The sequence below is a fragment of the Epinephelus lanceolatus genome, chromosome 17 (assembly GCF_041903045.1).
Source record: "Epinephelus lanceolatus isolate andai-2023 chromosome 17, ASM4190304v1, whole genome shotgun sequence".
NCBI lineage: Eukaryota > Metazoa > Chordata > Actinopteri > Perciformes > Serranidae > Epinephelus > Epinephelus lanceolatus.
The window spans coordinates 26,844,296-26,867,226 of NC_135750.1; the positions used below are offsets into that span (position 1 = coordinate 26,844,296).

Genomic DNA, 22,931 nt, shown 5'->3' on the forward strand with positions numbered 1-22,931 from the left:
TGTATGAAAGGAAGTGTGGGCGTTGGTTGTACACGCAGCTCAGTCAGTGCGACGTAACTTCCGCTGCGCAAAGGATTGTGGGTCAGAATGGCCAAAGAAGCATGCTGACATGCATACTGCGAAATATGACTGGATGTAGTAGAACATTCTGGTACTTTTGGCATACTGCATCTGACATACTATGTATTGGGACACACTAATTCTTTTTCTGGCATACTAAATAGTATGGTAGTATGGGTATTGGAACGCAGGGCTGGTCCCGACCAGGTTAGGTTCATAGAGTCTGTTACTACGGTAACTGACTGAGAGCTTAAGTTACCTCTCTCTCTGAAACAGGCTAGAGTTACTCCTCTTTCTCTGGTTTGAGTTACCTCCCTTTTTGAAATGGAAAACTCAGAGTTTCCCTCATTTCAGGGTTAACAGACTCTGAGTTTTCACTAAATCTGCTTTGTGAAACGGACCCCTGGCCAGGTGGTGCACTAAACCGGTGATTAATTAAAGTGAACGCAACCTTTTTTTTTTTTTTTTTTTTTTTAACTTACCCATGTCAATGTACAAAAGGCCTAATGCTAACCTTAACCCATAATGACGTAATTATTGATTATGTCCTCATTATTACTTATAAGGGAGGCATCTTCAAAAAGCAAAGATAGAAAGAACGTTACTTCAGTAAAAGTAGAAATACTAATATTTATAAAAACAAGACTTCGATACAGTTACACGAGTTGTAATTCCTTACTTTCACCCCTGCAGTTCCGCATGTGATATACACTCACCGGCCACTTTATTAGATACACCTGTTCAACTGCTCATTAATGCAAGTAGTTAATCAGCCAAACATATAGCACTCAATGCATTTATGTCTGTGGACATGGTCAAGACAACCTGCTGAAGTTCAAACGAGCATCAGAATGGGGAAGAAAGATGATTAAAGTGACTTGGAACGTGGTATGGTTGTTGGTGCCAGACAGGCTGGTCTGATTATTTCAGAAACTGCTGATCTACTGGGATTTTCCCACACAACCATCTCTAGGGTTTACAGAGGATGGTCCGAAAAATAGAAACTCTCCAGTGAGCAGCAGTTCTCTGGGTGAAAATGCCTTGTTGATGCCAGAGGTCAGAGGAGAATGGCCAGACTGGTTCAAAATGATAGAAAGTCAACAGTAACATAAATAATGACTTGTTACAACATCTGTGAATGAACAACATGTCGAAACCTGAAGCAGATGGGCTACAGCAGCAGAAGACCACACCAGGTGCCACTCCTGTCAGCTAACAACAGGAAACTGAGGCTACAATTCACATGAGTTCACCAAAACTGGACAATAGAAGAGTGGAAAAACATTACCTGGTCTGATGAGTCTCGATTTCTGCTGCGACATTCAGATGATAGGGTCAGAATTTGGTGTAACAACATGAAAGCATAGATCCATCCTGCCTTGTATCAATGGTTCAGGCTGCTGGTGGTGGTGTAATGGTGTGGGGGATATTTTCTTGGCACACTTTGGGCCCCTTAGTACCAACTGAGCATGGTTTAAACACCACAGCCTACCTGAGTATTGTTGCTGACCGTGTCCATCCCTTTATGACCACAGTGTACCATCTTCTGATGGCTACTTCCAGCAGGATAACACGCCATGTCACAAAGCTCAGATCATCTCAAACTGGTTTCTTGAACATGACAATGAGGTCACTGTACTCCAATGGCCTCCACAGTCACCAGATCTCAGTCCAATAGAGCACCTTTGGGATGTGGTGGAATGGGAGATGGGTATCATGGATGTGCAGCTGACAAATCTGCAGCAACTGTGTGATGCTATCATGTCAATATGGACCAAAATCTCTGGGGGATGTTTCCAGCACCTTGTTGAATCTGTGCCACAGAATTAAGGCAGTTCTGAAGGCAAAAGGGGTCCAACCTGGTACTAGCAAGGTGTACCTAATAAAGTGCATGCACAGAAACATGTCCAATACTCCAGTAACAAAAACAACTGAAAAAATCTTTATCACATTAACCATATTTTGCTAGTATGACTAAAAGATGATTGTTTTGAGGAAATTATCATTTTAGTATTGATATGATAACATACACACAGAAGCAGCAACAAAAAGACCTTTACATTGTATTTGCACTGAATTATGACTGTCTACATTTTTATCATTTGGTTTGTACATCCAGTGCCAGCTCTGTTGTGTAATTTAATGGCAGAATATTTTTTTATAGTATGGTAGCCTACACACAGCGGAGAAAGGATGAGCACCCTCAGTGTCTTTAGATTCAATGGCATTAAAATTTTATTTTCATATGAGAAATTTATAGAAACTTTGTTAAATAATCCACAAAAGATTTGAGTGTGTAGCTTGCTAAGTCTTATTATAATTACTGTAAGTCCTCCCTTATGCATTTTTAAAGTTGGTACTAAAAATGTATAAGGACACCAGCAGCTGCAGGTTATGTATTTAATGTACATTCACACCAGAACAGAAAAACGTTTCCTAACATGAGCTCTGCAAAGGAAAATTACACAATGAACATTATTATTTGTATTATTATCATTTCTATACAATATATACAGCAGCCTCTACTTATAGGCCATCCCACAGCAAGGTGTGCTCATGCTCTTTTTATAAACCAAGTAATTCCTTAAGTGACTTCAAACACAGTGGATTAACCTCATCGGTGTAACGCACCTGGCCTAGGGCATGTAAAAGGCTTATGTGGATTTGCAGTGTGTGAGAAGTGTTTTCGCACTTTCCGAAATACTCACACAGCTCGTCAGGTGTGTGATTGACAGGTAGAAGTGAGGACACACCAGCTGATTGATCTCTTAGTGCCATATATAGCCTCACAGAACATCTGCTGCAACGTAACTTGAGAGGTGATTAGTAAGAATTCAAAGAGATAGTCTTGTTCCTGTTACCCTGCAGTTTCAAACACTGTGTTCTCAGCATCAGAGCGGGTGGTAAAACTGATGAACAACATATCCCTCTCTGTAATGTAGGAAGCACTTAATAAATTATCTCTGCCTGTTATCCAGCACTTCCCTTAGGATCCTCTAGTTATTGGCTTAGTGAAATCCCTTAAAAGACGCATCTACTTGACTACTGCTTAATGGAGTCAATCCAACATGATGTGTATAATCCATGCAGTCACACCTAGCACCTCTTCTATGTGCTGTCACTCCTTGGTGTCTATGCTTCAGTTTAGATGACTAAGGTAAATAGAGTTGAATAGTAGTACAGTGTGTAGTGTAAAATTAGGCAGGGCTATTTGGCATTTTTAGAGTAAATGAAAATAACAGTAGTTGGCATTTGTGTTGCAGATGGATGCTTGTTGGCATGGTGAAGTCGAGTCAAATGTCTACTTGAAAAAGCAGTGGAACAACAGCGGCAGAAACAGCAGCAGATAGTTGAGTCCTGGCAGCCCGGAGGCGAAGCTCGTCACATTGCAGTCATCACTGTAGCAGCAGTGAACTTTGACACCTGGTGCTCTGTAGCCCTGGCTGTTGGCCTGACTACAGAAAGACTTGTAGGAGCACGACTTCATCACGCCACCTGACAAAAGAGACAGAAATAGAAGTCAGTATAGCAGCTGTTTCGCATGGACCAACTAGGATATATCGGATTAAACTCGCTGCTGATTGAGCCGGGCTATGAAGCTTTAGTCTTGTTCTTTGTTCAGAATTTTTCAGTACACAGTACACAGGCCCGCACACAAACAAGATCATAGACTCTTTGGGTGGCCCAGACAAAGAAGCCCATCTAGGCTCTAATGGTTGCATGTCAAGTGAGGGTAACAGCTAACATATGTATGACAGTTACAGGTAACTAGCTGACTGTCCTAACTAAAGGTATCCATTACTCATACGTTAACAATAAGGGGCCCCACTTATGAGTTTCTGGGGAAATGGCAGTCAACTGCATAGTGCCTTCATGAGTGGTTTAAGAGAGTTTAAGGCCACTACAAAATGTGCCGATATGAGTGATCATCAAGGATCCCTCAGGTGTTTTGGGGCCCTCAAACATTTGCCTGGTTTGCCTCTCCTGATGGTGCACCACTGGGCACCTGGAAAGGTCCAGTAAAAAGTCCCTACCTAATGTATGTCAACATATGTGCATGCTCTCTCCTCGTTTCGACCAGTGAACTTCTCAGGTCATGTGGCCAGCTGCCTGCAGTGGTGGAAATTTTGGTTCGAAATTAAATTTGGTTATCATTGCTTACATTTAGGATGAACATCATTATAGCTAGACTCCATGGACCCCCCTGGTGGCTGGGTCCCGCAAATCTTTCCCTTCTTTTCCCCCTTATGTTCAGCCCTGCCAGCACACACTATGTACCTGACTCCAGAATGTAATTTAGGAAATGTGGTGCAGCCACAATGTGTCATATACAGACAGGATGATGGTCTGTCCTGTTGCCCCACTTTTTAATGATTAATAAGGTATATTTTACACAAAACTCTTGCCTTGTGCAGGGTTAAATGAGCAAAATGAGTTAACTTAATTTTGTGGAGAGGAACTGTCTCGGTGCCATGAACACATGGTGTCCTAATTAAGGATATTGATCGAGCTGGAGCGGCAAAGCTCTTCATTTCCTTAAAAGCCTCGGACCCCCTGCTGATTGGGATGTGTCTCCAGACAGCAGCCTGTCCACCGTTTAACATACACGCACACACACACACAAACACACACATCCTCACATACAGATACAAATAGAGTTGTATGTATCTTAATTGTTGGTAGGAAGAAACCTAGTAAAAGAAAGGCTACTACACTGTCATGGTTGGACTCACTGTCATGGCCCACCACCACAGCGCAGGCATCAGAGTAGCTGGGACAAGATTTGGAGCCTTGCCGGTTGCAGTCCTCATTATTGGAGCCCATACAGGTGAAACATCGCAGAGCCTCACCTGGAGGAAACAGAGAAGAAAACCTGCCACAGTGGACACTTACTAAAGCAGTGAAATCAAAACATCATGGCATGTGGGCGAAACAGATGTAAGTCTCTAAAGCGTAGTTTCATCTTGGTGTATGTAGAGAGCATTAAAGATGTCACTACATGAAAAAAAAACATGCCTATACATACATATAGTTTATATAACAGCGTGTAAATGACAGGGAAGTCATGTAGAAATGTTATTAAACCAGACCAGACTGCTACTGGAGCACATTTACATGAAATCCAGCACCACGGTTTTTAAATGCCAGCTGTACAGTATGTTATTCTTTGGCTGATCTGGTGTTATTGCTTCAGCTGATGGGAACTGATTGTGATGCTAATGTAGGATTTTCCAGCAAATAACTCAAATTAATGAAAAAAAGGCACCCTATGTCAGATGTATTGACTTTTTCCAGACACGATTTGGCTACTTAATGCTGCTGATGTTACTGCTGCCACGCTTGTCTTTTAAAAACCCATATTTAGACACTGGTACAAGTGGCTGCAGCTGCTCTGGCATGGTTGAAACTGCATTACATTGTGGCACACTCAAGCTAACTCTGTCCCATTTATCATGAATTTCACTCTACAAGGGCCTCAGATGTACCCTTTATTAACACAGGATCTATGGGTTTGATGAGTGTGTACACAAATTCACATCTGCATGACTCTGATGCGTGACATTGTCCCACAGGCAGTGAGAGTAAAGTGAAGATAGAGTGCTCATTAATCGCTTCGTTCACAAAAGTATTCCCTAAATCAAGCAAAGATTTAGACAAGCGATTTAAAAACACATCTTTCTAACCTTCAGCTAAAGCTTCAGGGGCCCACTTCAGCGTATAAAACACTTAAATGTCTTTCTAAAACTCTCCAGAGGAAGGAGCGCTTATTTGAGAACTAGCTGACCTTTGAAATATCACTTTAACGCTCCCTTTTGAAAACCTCCATCGTCTCCTAAATTCTAAAACAGCCCTTCATAAGCAGCCTTTAATGCTGCTTCCTAAGAAGATCAAACCGAGCTATAGGAATCACCATATGCTTTATACAGATAGCAGCTTATCTCTTGTCTTGGCCATCATCATAACCTCCTTCAACACACTCAACTTGTCTTTTATCTCCTGTTATGATGGAGGGAAGAGAGAAAAATGTTCAGACACACAGTGCTGTCTCCATTAAGGTAAAGACCAGATAAAATTTTCTACTAAAGACAAGCAAATCAACTTAATGACACATTGCTAAAATATGAGACTTTTACTGATGGAGGCAACAAAGAGAACAACAAACCAACATTTCTGGTATGAATTTGAGAAGCTGGTCTCATTTCTTTGCTTCCCTTGTGCCCCTCTGTATGTTTACATGGCATGTAAATGCTCCCTGCTGTTCGTAGTTGACCCCAATCTATCCCCACAGCACAGCCACTCTCCACACATGCTAGAAGTATTAGCCTCCAGGCCTATTAAGAGATTAGTTGCTGGGATTGCATGCTTGTTACAGAGGAGAGTGGAAGGCTGAAGGAAGGCAAAACTCAGGAGCATTACCAGAGAAATTAACAGCAATTAGCAAAGATGACATTATAATACAAAGTGTTACTGTAAAATTGCTTTATAAAACATGCCTGAAAAAATAAAGTTAACTGTGATTTTGTCATTTTCTGCCTGTCCTGATGTCCGACAGCAAAGATAGACTGGGCAGTTACTCAACAGGTCCCTGCCTCTCAGGGAAAGACAGAAAAACAACAAATACATACTATTCTTGGGAATTCAAGAGATTCAAGGGAGAAGACACCAACAAAAACAGGTGGACAAAGGGTATAAGGGAGATCTAAATGGGGGGAAAGGATGAGGTAAAGACAGAAAACAATAACTCCTTACTGTTGGTTGCTAGCAGGACCAGAGAAAACAGGAGCAGTGGACAGTACTGGACAGCTCTCATGGTGTTGGTGGTCCTCACTCGTCCTGATCACACAATGAAAAGCAGGTTGTTTGCTCCTAAAGCCCCCTGAGCTTAATCTGAGCTATCAGATGAGCTAATATCCCCTCCTGTACTGACCAATAGATTAGCAGCCCCTCTACTGGGGCCCACAGCTTTGTGCTGAGTGTCAACAGTTGCTGCTTCTCCTGGATGGGCAGTAGGACTCGTCCTGTACCTCTCACCTCACCACTGTGCTCTGGCCACACCCATCCTGAGTCAGGCTCTTGTCCCTGTCTCCACCTGGGCCAGCCCTTACATCAGCCTGCTGCAGCACCTGATCACCATCTCTGAGCTTTAACTGTCTCAGGATGCCTGTTGTCCTGTGATGCTTGTTTGTTTGTGTGAGATGTAGATGCCTTAATTCCATAGGGATGTACTTGATGTAAAGCTGTATCTATTTAAGATTGACATTTGGAAAGATTACCTCTGTATATGGAGTTACAAATAACTATATTCTACATTACAGTTCCAAGAGTGGCAGTAAATCATTTTAGGTTGGCTGTCATCTGTCTCAGTAACACTGCTGCTCTAAAGTTGTTATACTTGTTGCTGCCATGACACAATATTGCTATAAAAAGTTAATTTAACATTGCACAGCTCTGTCAGATAAAGTCAAGAACTCCGTTAGTGAATCCATTCATCATGTTCTAAAAATGGTCTTTCAAATGGATTTTATCACCTTTTGTTGTATAGTGACAACATAAACACTCAGTAGCTCTCAACAGTCATGACAACACTGACAGCGTTTGAGGAGCCAGACTTTGGTGTCAGTTCTGTTGCAAATCGTGTCTCTATCTAGCAGAGGCTGAGATGCAGTTGCTGGACAAAAACATGATCTGTATGGAGAGCAGTAACAAGGAAAACAAAGACGCATATCAAGATATAAAATGTCAGTAAGCATCACGTATTATGCATTTTGTGATCTGGAGGAAGGATATTGCAGTCAAAGTTGAAACGACAAAGATATGATGGGCTAAAGTGTGATTTGCAGTGCCCACCCCGTTGACTCCAATAAAACCGAAACCAAAGTCTGGCTCCCTGAAAACTCTCACCGCTGTCGTCATGACCATTCCTTCTTTTATATTTTCCCTGGTAGCTCACAGAAAATAAACAGGGACCTGCCCGAGCACCAGAATAGCAATGACGCCTGTTCTTTTCATATAAGACAGAGTGATCCTGAAATTGTTCAAGGTTTGCATTCATGCTACTGTCACCTTGATTGAAAGAGGTTGGATTCTGAACCATTTATCCATTACTTTTAGTCAAGGGTGTAGTTTTTCTTTCTTTAAATTTACATATGTGGGGACACATATTCAGCTGGGGGCCTCCCCACAGAAATTTTGAGCATCAAACACTTCATTTGATGCATTCTGGTGAGTTTTATGCACAATTTTCTGCATCAATGGTTTCTCCTGCTTCAAGTGGCTCGTTATGTTTTATGGCTAACTGCAGCCATTGCTTTTGAGGTAGCCATAGTTGCATTTATGAGTTCCATTTTAGTGGTTTGTCAAAATTAAAATCTTTTACTACTTTCATGTTTTTGGGAAGGGGACAAATGCACGTGTTCTAAATATTAAGGGGGATGTGTCCCCTGTGTCCCTAAAATCTACGCCTATGCTTTCAGTGATCTACCGCATTCCAACATCTCTGAACTCAATAATCATAACACTTGGTGTGAAGCATCTCTTGTGCAGTTATCGTAGCTGAGGCAATAAATATGCATAAGATCTACCTCACAGTAATTTCTTCTATTTGTGTTTATTTCCCTCCCAAACACAAATAGGTTTTGCTGAAATATACATCTTTATCAACATAATTTCTATTTTTTCAAATGAGCATTTTTCAAATCAAATGTCTATAATGCTTTTATAGTGCATCATATACACATAAGAAAGATCACCTGTGCATGTGTGTGTTGTTTCCTTAGACACTGACTGGAGCCAGCACAATGTCAAATAATCCTATCCACATCCTAATCCTGATTTATCATTGGTCATGCCAAGTCAGCTAAACGCATGAGAAGACAAGTCATGCACGGAAAGAACTGGTGTGAACCCAGAGTGCTGTATTGCCAACTTTTATTGCACTTTGTAAGCAGATGCTGTACAGCAGCTGTGCAGAGAAGTTATTCCTCAGTGTGACACAACGAACCATAGCAGAACTAGGACATAACCCATCCAAAATTAAATTACTCCTGGTCACAACTGAATACAGTAACGATTAGTTTGCTTTATATCAAAATTAAATCCCAAAAAATAGTCACACGATTTCATCAAGAAAGCTATGACAAGTATGACAAATATCTACAAGGTTACATGACGGATATGGGCTGAGGATGACGGAATAACTATCAAAAATGCAGATCGATCTTTTTCATATGTGGAATTTCCTACAGTATATACAAACATATAACATAACGAGTTCTCCTTTCTCTCCTACATGCAGTAAGATATCTTGATGGTTGGTGTTCTCTTTAGTGGTGTATCAACATTTCATGGATGAATCTAAATCTCTGTTACTCTTTTTCAAAGTCTATCTTTCTCTTGTATCAAGAGGAGACAACAACAAGAACGGGTAAACAGTCTTCCTCCTCAGTGGCTGTCATGGCAACATCATTATAGATAATTTAACCCAAAAACAATGCTCTCGCTTCCTCATACACGCACTCACGCGCACAGACACACTCATTAGTGATATGATACATTTTCTAAAACTTTAAACCAGACCCCTGATACAGTACGATACAATGACACATCAAAAAGGTACAGAGTGATTAGAAGAGAAGCAGTTCCTGTGGATCCTGTATACACAAAGTCAGTAGGAGACCATTTTGGTCTTAAATGTCCGTCAGTTCTTGGTAGAGTGGTAAATGTTACTGATCTGCTTCATTTTCCAAGTTCTTTTTCTCCCCACAACCACTCCTCTTCTCTGGGAGGTTTGGCCTGGGCGTGGTGTGGTTGCTAACTCTTCCCCATCTTGGCGATCAGCTCATCGCAGATCTTTGTCAACTCCTCGATCTCTTTGTTCTGTAAAATACTTGTTGCAGTTACATTTATATACTTAGGTATTTTCCTATGATTTCATATCATTTTACAGTACATCCCAGGACTGATGAATTCTGACTGACCTTTTGCTCCAAAGTGCGTTCCAGAGAGTCCACCTTCATCTGCTCCTTCCTCAGACTGGCCTGGTAGGCGGCCTGCTCCTGCTTGGCTTTGGCCCGCACCTGAGCTATGTCTGCGTTAGCCCTGGAAACACACACAAGTAATACAATGAGAATAAATCACCTCTCTGTGACCCCCATAAGCCCGGGAAGTCTTAAGAAAGCACAAGGTCACGTCTGCAAAGCCTATACAGATTAAAATCTTCAGAAATGCTGTCTGTCTACCACTCAGCCCTGAGGTTCAGAACTTGTGATCCTCATAGCACCTTACGTCCCCCGGCCACATTTTGCTGTGAACCAGGACCAGCATTGGTTTTTATTCATCCACCCTTTTAACTCTGAACCCATAATATCTTGGTCCTCGCTCACAGAACAGGTTGTTGCTCAACATTTCCTCAATCAGAACTGAACTCAGAAAGATAAAATTCCCTTATAGTCTCTTATAGTTCACCTTATACATGGAATAATCTGCAAAAGACCTTAAAAAATTATTCTTTTTCTGTCTTTGTTCATGCTCTGCATCATTTGAAAATAACGGTCTCCCTGATTCTCCAAGTCTTCAAAGGTTTCAAAGACAGCCTATATTCAAATACACCGATCAGCGAAAACATTAAAAACCATTGGTGGGTGAAGTGAATAACATTGATCATCTTGTTACAATGAAATGTTCTGCTGGAAGACCTTGGATCCTGGCATTCATGTGGATGCTACTTGACGTGCTCCACCCACCCGAAAACCATTGCAGACATAATAAACCCCCTCACGGCAACAGCACTTATAGATGGCAGTGACCCCCCAGCAGGACAATGCACCATGCCACATCACAAAAACTGCAGAGGCATGACTGGAGGAATGGGACAAAGAGCTCAAGGCGTCCACCTGATCTCCAAATACCCAGATCCCAACCTGATCGAACATTTGAGGGACATGCTGGTACCCCAGAGGTACCCCCGATCCACGGTGGGTGCTCCTTGGAATGGACTTGGCTTTGACCTATTGAGGCATGGACACAGGACCTCTGGGGGTGTCCTTTGGTGTCTTGCACCAGAGCGTTAGCTTCAGATCTTTTGAGTCCTGTGGGTTGTGAGGTGGGGTAGCTGCATGTCCCACAGATGTTTGATCAAATTCTGGGGAATTTGGAGGCTAGGTCGATGCCTTGAGCTCTTTGTCACATTCCTCTGACCATTCCTGAGCAGTTTTTGTGGTGTGGCATGGCACAAAAAACAGTCATGGTGGAATAAACTCCCGATAATGAGTCTCACTTGTCTAGTTTCTCTTCTGCATGAATCTTCAGGGCTTGATAGCGCTGTTCCTCCTTGCGCACCCTGGACAGATACTCCTGAGCGCACTTCTTCAGAACCTCTTCATTCTGAGCAAAGAGAGAAATATTTTAATTACTTGCCATAAGGTCTGCCAAACTAAATTTTAGATGACTTGCAAGGCTGGGGCATGTTGGAAACGCTCATTAGTTGTGAATAATTTGTCACCTTGCGAAAGCCCTCCAGTACGTCTTTCATCTTCTCGTAGCGTCGGAAGAGGTCGGCGAGAGACTTTTCCACGGAGTTGAGATCGGCCAGGGCCTGGTCCTTCTCCATGATCAGCTGCTGGATGGTGTGGTGAGAGAGAGACTTCTCTTTCTGGTCATCCTCTGATGGACACACACAAGTAGAGTGTATATCAGATCATCACTCTGTGTACTGAGGCGTCTGCTGTAGTGGGCTCATCTGTCACCACATATATACAAACAAACACTTTACTATATATCAACATGGATATGTGAGTTAGTATGATTTAACAGCATTTGATACACTATATGAGTATTTCTGCAGCATGCAAACAAAAACACTCAACAATGGGAAAATCAAAGAGACCTGTAATCTATAGGAATAGAGCTGGTTTGCTTTGATAGTCTTCCAGACCCTTCAGATTTAAATGACAGAGCTCCCAGCGTACTGCAGCCCCCTCCCAGCTTTCCCTTTCCTTTCCTGTCAGAAGCTTAGACGGCCAACCTGCTTAACCCACTAATTCTGCAGCAATGACTTTCGCAACCATCTACAGCACAGAAGCAAAATGCAGATGTGCATTTAAAGGTATCCAGTATGTTTATATACATCTTAAAGGTTTGTATAATGTACTTAATACCAGAAACTGGGGGATTACATGAAGTGAATGTTTACCCGTTCAAAAAAATACAGTGTTTCAACATACAGGATGAAATGCAACAAATATGGACAAACAAATGTCACTGGATGAGATGAAGAAAGTGAGCAAATCTGCTCCCCTCTCTGATAAACGGGCGGAGAGATGTCAGCAGACACAAACAAGTGAAGGACAATTCTGCGTTACTCACCTGGCATGCCTGTCAGGGTTATCAAATAGTAAGGGGAGCAAAGATGGGAGCAGAACAGAAAAGAAGGGACTGTGTTAAGTCAAGCTGGGAGGGCAAGACACGTGAGAGAGCCGAGTGTTAGACACAAGCAGAGACAGATTGTTCCTTTTTCGTGGCAGTGCTTTAATGGGATCAAGAAATGAAATTAGATAGCAGCAAAAATCAAATCTTCAGGTGGCGGAGAAGATGTAGGTGAGAGCAGGAATAATGCAGAGAGTGAACCCGCGGCGAGATTTTAATGAGTCCAGAGATGCTGGACACACGTGGGCGAAAGGTGAGCACTTCCCCCTCCGATGACATAAGAATTCACTTCATATTAATCAAACATGAAAGCAAGCACATAGCGAAGCTAGCTTGTGTCAGAGGATAAAAGAAAATACTTAACTCTCTGAAATCAGTGGCAATGGAGTAGGGGCACACAAATACAGTATATTTTGTTCAGTTGCAAATAAACAAGTGCAGCAGAAAGAAGTGGCAGAGGTTGGGGGACAAGTAATTGGTTTGAAATGAAATTCGTGTGTACTTAAAAAACAGAGTCCGCAGTAACCTGGGACCAATGCTCGGGGGTTTGTAAGCAACTGAAAACCTTTATTTAACTTTGAACTCACCTATCATTTGTGCAATCGTCTTCTCATACTCAGCAACAATCCTCCTGTGGATGAGAAGTTGGAGATCATCAGTAAATGGATGGGGTTATATGAGTATGACATTTGATTTCAAAGCACACCTTATTTTATGCAACTCATATATTGGTCTCTACCAATGAAAATAGAGGTTTTGTTTCATACTGTATGCTGCTGGGAACATTTGATCTTAAGAAGTCCAAGATGAGTGAAAAATATGCTAATCTGAAATATTTTCTTAGAATTTAAGTGGATAAAAAAACACACAACTCTTTGTCTACAACTTAAGATAATATGATTATTGAGTAATAGAAGCATTTTCACCCCCCATAACTATTTATCTGCACTATGTGTCCAGTTTCTGAGTCTCGCTGCTTGAGGCCCCCACACTCCAAGCCAAGCAGTGGCGGGGCCCAATAGGAAGCCTTGTTTTGGGTAAAGCAGGTTGCCAGAGGTAAGAGGATTGATTAGCCATGCCTGCCCTTTAGCCTCTTAGCCCCTCCTTATCCTGAGCCCAATCAGTCAAATGAAGTAAGCTCTGTTTTATCCACACAAACTGAGCTGTTGCCAGCTGGACCCCCACCCACCACCTGCTGGCAGAAAACAAGGTGTCTGTACCACATATCGCTATCTCCTTGAACCCACATTTGTCGGGCAGCAATATATCATCCACAGACGTAAATATGAGTGTGGTTAATCCCAGTTTTGAGCTGTTGTCAGGCAGTTTGTGGTGTGTAATCCAAACGACACCTAAATTTTCTCATGGATCATTTACATATAACATAACAACCACCTCTATTCCTCTCCACCACTAACACTCATGCTGATATTAAGGCTCAGATGAACTTCTTTAACTTTCACTTTAACAAGTCTGAAAACTAGACACTAATGGGTCAAATTCACAATGATATCATAGCACAAACAAGCCCGTGTAGTTTTGGATTTAAGTGCAGGTTGCCTGTTTTTTTCCACCTGATTGCAGTCATTCATGTGGCAAAGTATAAATGTTGCCTTTGCACTAAGAACACAAGGCAACAGTGGCAGAGAGAAAAAGACAAATCAAATTTTCGGACTCCATTCAAACAATATAAACCATATTTGGGATTTGATATCCCAGTCTTTCAGTGCACTTCAGTTACCATCAACTCTCTGAAGATGCTAATAATTCCTCTGTAATTGTGTGTGGCTAAGGGGGCTCAATTTTGAGCCACATGTATGCATTTTATCTAATTTAAATACATGCAAATAGCACAGCAGCACCACCCTTTCCACACACAGTTTCATTTTGTCTCATTTGTGCACCCACAAAAGCTGCACAATCGTTTTGTACGCATCGTGACCATAAGTGTGGATTTCAGGGGGGACACAGGGGACACATCCTCCCCAATATTCAAAGCATGTGCGTTTGTTCCCTTCATTAAAAACATGAAAGTAGCAGAGGACTTTTATTATGGCAAAATCAAAGCAATTAACACCATAAATTGATGCAAAAAAAGGTACAAAATGGAGCATAAAATTCACCAGAATGTTGGAAATTAAGTGTTTTATGCTCAAAATTTTCTATCAGAGGACCCCCAAACCCCCCAAGTTTCATATGTGTCCCCTCCAATTGGTAAAACTAAACCTATGCCCTTGATCATGACACAGCACCATTTAACAGAAAGACAGGGAGGTGTTAAATCCATGCTGTAGTGCATGAGTGGGACCCCACTGTGATGTCAGTGATGATAACCCAAGGTATGACTTCTTACCTCATCTCCACCACTTCCTGTCGGCTGTCTTCATACTTCCTCTGCCACTCCAGCACTTCTTTCTCCTTTGACACGATCTGTGGACGGTGACCAAACCATTCAACGTGAGATGTTAAAATGACGTATGTACAATATGTATGGCTTATAGGATAAAAAGAAACATTTTGGAGGCACCTCCTCTCGTGCTATTCCCAGGGAGTGGTCCAGTTCTCTGGGTAGGTGGGGGCTCTCCCCTTCAATGTAGTTGGTGGTGGTGTTGGTGGTGGTCCTGGCATATAGTGAGTTCTTGGACACTCCACTGTCTACTGGAGATGACAGGTCTCGGTGCTGCGTCCAGGAACCAAAGGAGAGGTGGGAGAGGAAAGGAAACATAACCAGTTACGAACCAGACTGAGCTACAGATGGGACGCCCTCACCCTCGAGCCCACAACCAAACCGCAAGGCAGCATCAAACTACATTAAAATGTACCACACAGCAAAATCAATGTGTAAATGAGGCAGGCTTATGATGTTCCTGAAGACTTGGTCAGCCGCCATATGATTGGATGAAACAGTCTTCATTGCCACAGTATTAGCCAAATTTGGCTGATGCTGCCCCCAGCTGAGCGGTCATGATCACCTGCTCATCGCAGTAGCTTGAATGTGATTGGGTCCAGGCAAGGCACACAGGAAGGAGGGCAGCAGTTGATACAGCAAGGACTGCATCATACAGGAGAGGGGGATAGGGTAGCGGACTGGGCAGCATGGGAAATAGATGTTAGTCTCGTGTTAAAGCATATTACAGCATAGTGGTCTTACCTGTTGTGGCTAGAGTCACCTGTTACAGCATTTGCCCATTTCTTTTACAAGTACAAAAAATAAGATGTGAGGTGAACCATAAAACTCACAGGATTCATCATTAGAAAGAGTCTGACTTTGGATATAGTGCTGAGGTGTACTCAAAGAGACACTGCAAACCCAAGTATATGGGCTTGTATTCATGTAACCATTGTAACTTAAGACAATACTCTTCCACCTACAACTCCTCACACAGACCATCATATCAAAATGCAAAAACAATCCTCGTTCTCGTACCATTTTTGGTCCCCTAAAACTCTGCTCTGAAAGGGATTTAGTCATCCTTGGGCGATTAGGGGAGGATTTGATGAAATGGTGGGGGCTCACAGGGGACACGGAGACTGAGATCCACTAATACGCGGAAAAGAGAGTGAAGTGTTTGGTCTGGCTGGAGCAGTAATTCCATTATTTCGCTGAAGGTAAAGACCAGTCAAGTTTAGGTAACCATGGACCTCTTTTGCTTTTAGTCAGGTACTGATTAAGCTTTCCTTCCCACTGAAGTAAAGTAAACAGAAAGCTTAAGCAGAGAAACCCAAAGCTCTCTGTGGGGGTGGTATGACTCATTGTAACTTATTAAAAAGCTCTGTTTACAGAGACCTAAAAAAATCCACATTAAATGTCAGTACTGTAAATTGGAATAAAGTATTATAAAGCAACGTGAGCTCTACTTAATATATTCCTTGAGTGTATGATTGCTGCTGCTTTTAGGAGCTAGGGGTAAAAACAAGCTGGGAGCCCCTATTGAACACAACCCAAACTGACAAAAGTCCCAGAAACCAACCAATATTTCTACACTGGAATACTATCCTACCCGAGGTTTGCTGCATGTCTGTATGCTTTATGTAATAATAATTTGATGAAATGCAAGGCCCCTCTCTGATACTCAGAGCAGCGAACAACTATTTGCTATGTAATGATATAGTGGAGTAATGGCTCCCTCTCTGTGTTGTTGTCATTCAAGCTTCTCTATTTGTTAGTGCATGTGAGTCCCTGTCAATGTGTCCCACTGGGTAGCTATTCATTGGCTCTCTGCACTGCGCTCATATGGCAGATACTGCTGATATTGAAATGGCAGTATTGTGGAAGTGCAATGCCCACCGTCAGTTTAACACTGTTAGCTCTGTCAGCACTGTTGCTTTTGTTAGCACTGTTTTCCCTATAAGAACCATTAGCTGCTAGCCACTAGCTCAGCCGTCTCCATGATGAAAGCTATGTGCAGACAACCTCCTGTACCATCGTACAAAGCTCCTTTAAGTCAGGGCTTCAATCGGGTAAAAATGCACAAGCTACATTTGGGCACAATTTGAAATTGTGCTTTAGTGGTGCATATTACCAAACAATTTTGTAATACATTAAATGACCACAAAGTAATCACCTTACAAACAACCTGGGGCCTCAGGGCAGGTACCCGCTTTGCCCTGTTGGTAATTCAGTCTTACAGAAAAGCACCTTTACCAGATCATCCTAGATCACAAGTCAAGTAAACTGCAAACATTGTAGTGTCTCTTGTAGGAGTGCTGTTGGCAAAAATCACTTACTGTAGACTTGAGGAAAAACGACTTAATGTGAACAAAAAATGGACAACTGAAGACACGAGTTGATGCCACAAAACAAACACTATGTCAAACACGAAAAAGACTACAAGAGAGATGCTAGATATAACTGCAGAACACACAAATTTGCTGACAGGGACAAAGTTCAGCTATGGTAGGTTACAATGTAGGGAGACCTTAAAAAAAGGTCTAAGACTGGGGTCTACAGCAGTTAGAATATACAATGCAGTCAGTAGGTATTAGGACAATTGTTTTGGCTCTGTACTCCAGCACTAAGAGGGCAAACTGATGCATTCCAGCTTTAAATAAAGGGCATTTAAATCCAGATTGGATAAACAACGTAGGATTTGCTGCACTCTACAAAAATTGGGAGTAGTTTGTATTAAAGGGCTGTGATTCATACACTCTTAACCAATGTAGATGTGAACACCTTCCACACTGTAAACAGTATCGCCAGCGAAAATTAAATTGAAATCCAACCTCAGATTCACATTTTGAAATGAACTTTGTCCACTTGGAATTTGCCTTTTTGCATTTTTTTGGCACAGTGTCTACAGTTTTAGTACCATACGCTTAGATGTGTGCCACCTACAGTCTGGCACCTGGATGCTACTGCCAGCTGTGCCCAGGAACTTCCAGAACATAGCAAAGTAAGAAGTAAATAAGAAAATACTGGCACAGGGCAGAGTCTCTGCAGGTAGATACACCTCCACATACCTCTAGTGGGTCACACTTCTTCTTCTTCTAGTGGGTCGTAAGTGATGATTTGTATACATTTTCTTTCCCTAGCAAAATCCTGCATGGTCTTCCTTTGATCCCAGAGTTATTTCAAATCTCTTGTGTTGGTGCACTGAGCCAAAAACAATGAAAAAGTGTGTTTATGACCAAATACTTGGACTGCGCTGTCGCTGGACTAAGACGAGGACAGATCACAGGGGTATAAAGTTACTCTTACTTTAAGTAAGGGGGAACCGTTGATATTCCATCGCCGAGTGCTGGGTTTCTTGAGTCGAGACTGTAAAATGTGTGGGACAACGGCATGAGACATGAGGGGGAAGAGGACCAGGAAGCGAGAGAGTTTTTCCACTGACCAAAAAATGTCATAATATATCACTGTTTTTATATCTAACCATGTGCTGTTTCAGCACAAGCCCTCCAGCTACTGAAATCTTCATGTTCTAGCTAAAAGTCCAGCCAAACTGAATACTGACACCTACCTGATGTAACTGTTTGTTAGTGCTGTTAGTCTGGGGAAAGGACCAAATCACAAAACAAGAATGTGACTGGGATCTGGGGCAATGATAGCAAAGCATCACCAAATACATCTGGGTGAGTTATATCCATATAACTCCTCAGCTGCTGATATTCAGTCTGGTGCGAGACATTCCCAGTCACATTCATGCTCATGTAAGCCTCTCATGAACAGGCAACATGCATGTTGCCCAACATGCATAGTAAAGGCAAGGGACTAAGAAGGCACAGCACTCTGTCCCTGAGGAGACAACCTGGAAGAGCTCGCTGCTAGTCAGGGGTGGGAGCTGGACGTGTTAAGCCATGTTAGAGATTTCACATGTGGGGGACTGAGGAGGACTGCGGATGTAGTGGTGCAGCCACCATGTTGATAAGGCCATGAGTTCACAGTCACACTCAGTATGGTGTGTTTAGGGGGAGGGATAGGCAGGCTGAGACACACTCATGCACGCACACTACAGCTGCGCACACGTGCATCTCACACACACCTGCTGTCCCGTAATCACTCATTCATAATGCATCTTTTCTCTCCCTCACACACACATCCACACACACTTGCATACAGCAGGTGCAGGACTCAGCGCAGTACCTGGGGGGATACAGTGGAGAGGGAGGGGCACTGAGAGATGTTTTTGGCTACCTGCAGAGCCTCTATCCTCAGGGCAGCAAGCACCAGCTCCTCCTGGGCCGCACACATGAGGGGGTGGGGGTGGGGATTGATGGATTTCGGGGGTAAGGAAGGGGGAGTTGCGGCCCAAGGATGAGAGAGCAAAGGGAAAACATATAGAAACTTGAGTTGAGCGCACACACTTTCTACTGTCTACATTTCACACCCCATCACTCACAAACAGTAAGCTAAAAACTGCAGCTGAGACAGAGGAGATGAAAACAATGAGAAAATGAAAAGGCAGGATGTTGTAAGGTGGCACAATGACAATAACACACACATATCAGGGTCACAAATGGGCCACCAGAGGCTACACCTATCAAGTTTATCAAGAGGGGTCATGTGTGGTCTGTCAACACACCTGTAGTTTTTGGGCGAATGCTGTTGGGTTGGTCTCAGCCAGGTCAGGCTCCAGGTACTGCAGGAGGTCGTCACACTCAGACAGCCTGTCTAACAGGGGCAGGGCCAGGACTGGAGCAGGGGCCTCCACAGGGCCCTCACTAGGGGGCTATAGGGGCACCAGGAGTAGGCAGAGGGTAGGGAGGAGGGCAGGGGTCAGCATGGCAAAGCAAAGCGCTGAGTGTTTGAGTGGCAGCAGTGGGAGCTGAGTCACTGAGGTCAAGCTGGGAAGCTAGTGTGGCCGACTGGCTATGTGTTACCATCAGTGACAAGGCTTTAATGAGAATCACTTTGACTGATGGAGCTCATGTTTGAGGGCCCAGTCCCGGTCTACCATAAAGCATGTGCAGTGTGGCACTCTCCCTCTTGTGACTAAACAATGACATGGTGTAAATGTTACAAAATCAAAATCGACAGATTCCTCTTACATGACGGTGACAAGACAGAAATGACACTGCTTACTGACTTTGAATCTTTACAGAAAAGCACCTGGCTCACCTGCTCGTCCCTCTCTGTGCTCTGCGTTCTGCTGAGTGCTTCACTTTCCCTCTTCCTGCCCTTGTCCCCAGCAGAGCCCTCGGGACCGGGCCGGGAGCTCAGCACCGGTGTCTTCATACCCGCTGTTATCTGGGCCTCCATCTCCTCAAAACTCCTGCACAGAGTGAGGGAAAGAGGGAGACAGAGAGACATGGCATGTAATGAACTGAATATGATAGATGAGTGTTAATGAAAAACATTTCTGGAGCAGCTGAATTGCATGCATGCCTTATGCAATCCAAATCATCCTGGTATACAATTAGCAAATTAAATACACCAGTAAAGCACAGACGAACGCACTGTAAGATTTCCAACAGTACACAGTGAAATATTGCAAAGTAGCGACACATATCACAGACAGAAACATGCAGCAGAGTAGTAGTAGAGTGTGTTGTACCCTGTGCAGGGGGAGCTGGGCTCAGATCCATGTGCACACGTATTCTTGGTTAAGCTGTCAGATACAGAGTCTAACTTAAGGTACAAGGACGGCTTCTTCACAGACAGTGGCTGCAAGACACAAAAGAATAAGTCTGAATTCTAAGTTTAAATAAAACATCAAAATATAAAATGGACCAGCATAAATAAATAAATAAAGCAGCAAACATTTGATAAATTCTTTAAATAACATCAGATACTCACAGGCGAAGCGGAGCCAAGCTTCTCCATGTACTCAATTTCATAGTCTTGAGCTGATACAGAGAGACAAAAAAAAGTTTTAGATGCAATAAAAGAAATGGAGAGACATTTGTAGCCAGTGTGCAGCTCTGGACCGATGGGATCAGAAGCAGAGGCAGGGCTGACTGTTTGTTATTTCATCTCTGACCTAGATGGGCTGTGCCACAGGGAAGAGATGGCTCTTCCTCTTCTGGAGGTCAGAGGGCACTAGAGAACTGGGCCAGCTGGCTTATTTCACCGCCACAACAAAAATCAATAATGTTGCTGGATGAATGAAGAGTAAAGTGGCTGGTTGCTGTACAGTACATAATTTATCCAAACATAAGCTTTGAATTTCCTTTTGAGCACCGCCTGTCTGCAGTATGCTTTGATCTCTGTCATTTATTTGGACACAGGTGGCTGCTGGAGGCACAAAGAGGGATCCAAGAGAGGCAGACAGCTAAGCCTCACCTGGAGCCTGATGAGGAAGACTGTTCTCGTTAACAAAGGATGTAAGGTCACACGGCTGTGGGAAGTCTTGTTGGTCGGAGTTTAAATCTGCATCCATGCTGTGCAGGGCTGCCCACTTGTGACTGGTGGAGGAGGCCAGCTTCTCCTCGTCTGTGGCGTGGTCGTCCTGTTGGTGAAGGGAGGGGGTTTCATCTGCAGGCGTAGGATCCTGAAATACAAAGGAGTTGGTGGTGATAGAGTCAGAGGGAAGAGGGAGAAATACAGGCAGACAGTACAGATATGAAGAATTAAAACGCACCTCGGATGGGTCAGACATTGGGGATTTCTTTGGCGACCTCTTCACTCTGAAAGTATTACTGAGAAAAAGAAAAACAATCATCAAGATCCAGCATCTCTCAGCACCTTCAGTCAATGACTCTTTATTAGATCCAACAGTCCTTGTCTGACACCAAGTATTGTATTTGCTACGTATTTCAGACGTGTGCATAATCACAAATCCTAAAATGTAAAACTGCTTGGGTATGTCTGCTTTTGCAAAAACTTACATCATAATTTGCGTAGAGTAGGATTACCATATGTGTAACAGTACCTCTTACTGTAGACTATGTGTGGCTGAAATAAACAGAACAGTGAAATGTTTGTGAAGAGGGTTGACTCTATAGTTAGTAACTGCACAGTGAGGAGCAGAGGTTAGTGAGTGTTATGTTGTGAAGAGTTTACTTTCACACAAATCGATCCTGGCATGTATTTGGTAATGCAGCAGGTTAGTTCGGACATTGATGCAAACATAATCGATTACTGCAGATTTACTGTTAGTGTAGGGTTTTTACTTTTGTTACCCCAGTTTTCAATTTATAGATACCATCAAACATAGATTCTCCAAGAGTCTGTAAAAGACTGGAAGTCCTTGGATGGTAATTACAACGACTATCAACATACAACCATCCTCTAAATTTAATTCAAAAGACATATGATAAATCTGAGCTGGAAATTTCTGCAACCTTGTCACAAATTCACGTTTTTAAGCCTGATGTTTTATGGTTATAATCCTTAACTGGACTCATTAAGACATGAATATAAATGGGACAATAACCCCCCAAAGCTATATGTATCTATGAAAGTATTATCATTAATATATAGTTAGCTTTTTCAACAATAGCCAGCAATGAACACAAGAGGGAGCACAAGCACCTCCTTCATTACACACTGATGGGACACACAGCTTCAGCAGAAAAAGAAATAGAACATTTTTTACACTTTTGTTTTGGAAAAGGTGCTGATAGACAACAATTAAATGAAATCTGAAATGTTTTAAAGAGTGACGGCTAAAGGCAGCAATATTGAAGTTTTTACTGGACTTAATTATTTGTAACCCACACAAGACAATGTACAAATGTGTAGTGTACAATGATCCACAAATATTTCACTATCCACAAAAATGTATTTTACATTTGTGTTGAGTAAGGTCATCTCCACAATAATGCACATAACATAACACATACTTTGATTTCACATAAAAATGTTACAGGTTTTGCAAACTGTTTCACCATAGCAAATAAATGTGCAGTTTTATTTACCCATATGTGGATCCATTTTTACATGTTAAATCCACAAATGTGAAGAATTGTCATTGTAAAGCTTGTGAAATAGTGAAGTATTGTATGGGTTGCAAATAATGTCCAATAAAAACTTGGCAAAGAAGGGAGCCAGAGCTGTAATCTCTGTG

At 42.5% G+C, this 22,931-nt stretch overlaps 2 protein-coding genes across 13 annotated transcripts in view; both read right to left on the minus strand.

The window, feature by feature from the left end:
- Positions 1-2,271: 2,271 nt before the first annotated feature.
- ly6pge (lymphocyte antigen 6 family member pge) lies at positions 2,272-7,102 on the minus strand. The gene is made up of 3 exons (XM_033613224.2): positions 6,811-7,102; positions 4,794-4,910; positions 2,272-3,555 (listed from the first exon to the last, which is right to left on the minus strand). The coding sequence occupies exons 1-3, from the start codon at positions 6,869-6,871 to the stop codon at positions 3,362-3,364; spliced, it is 372 nt and encodes a 123-aa protein (XP_033469115.1). The 5' UTR covers positions 6,872-7,102; the 3' UTR covers positions 2,272-3,361.
- Positions 7,103-8,971: 1,869 nt separating this feature from the next.
- Positions 8,972-22,931, minus strand: part of tacc2 (transforming, acidic coiled-coil containing protein 2) — a 58,792-nt gene continuing 44,832 nt past the window's right edge. For 7 of the 12 annotated variants that reach the window (XM_078160628.1, XM_078160620.1, XM_078160618.1 and 4 more), the window contains 14 exons: positions 21,504-21,561; positions 21,206-21,413; positions 20,720-20,769; positions 20,478-20,587; positions 20,042-20,195; positions 19,506-19,652; positions 19,067-19,159; positions 15,011-15,163; positions 14,837-14,913; positions 13,071-13,114; positions 11,561-11,721; positions 11,336-11,442; positions 10,038-10,158; positions 8,972-9,936 (listed from right to left, as the gene is read on the minus strand). In XM_078160628.1, the coding sequence (XP_078016754.1) occupies positions 9,871-9,936; positions 10,038-10,158; positions 11,336-11,442; positions 11,561-11,721; positions 13,071-13,114; positions 14,837-14,913; positions 15,011-15,163; positions 19,067-19,159; positions 19,506-19,652; positions 20,042-20,195; positions 20,478-20,587; positions 20,720-20,769; positions 21,206-21,413; positions 21,504-21,561 (1,549 nt within the window). In that variant the 3' untranslated portion in view covers positions 8,972-9,870. Of the gene's footprint in view, positions 9,937-10,037; positions 10,159-11,335; positions 11,443-11,560; positions 11,722-13,070; positions 13,115-14,836; positions 14,914-15,010; positions 15,164-18,181; positions 18,242-19,066; positions 19,160-19,505; positions 19,653-20,041; positions 20,196-20,477; positions 20,588-20,719; positions 20,770-21,205; positions 21,414-21,503; positions 21,562-22,931 lie in introns of all 12 variants that reach the window. The other 5 variants (XM_078160625.1, XM_078160626.1, XM_078160621.1 and 2 more) reach the window with 4 other exon arrangements.

Bases quoted from the DNA above. Each gene is read 5' to 3' on its own strand.
- ly6pge (XM_033613224.2), bottom strand. From the start codon at position 6,871: ATGAGAGCTGTCCAGTACTGTCCACTGCTCCTGTTTTCTCTGGTCCTG. The intron at 4,911-6,810 runs GTAAGGAGTTAT...TGTTTCCTCCAG, and splicing joins GGTCCTGCTAGCAACCAACA to GTGAGGCTCTGCGATGTTTC. The intron at 3,556-4,793 runs GTGAGTCCAACC...CTCTTTTGTCAG, and splicing joins TGTGGTGGTGGGCCATGACA to GTGGCGTGATGAAGTCGTGC.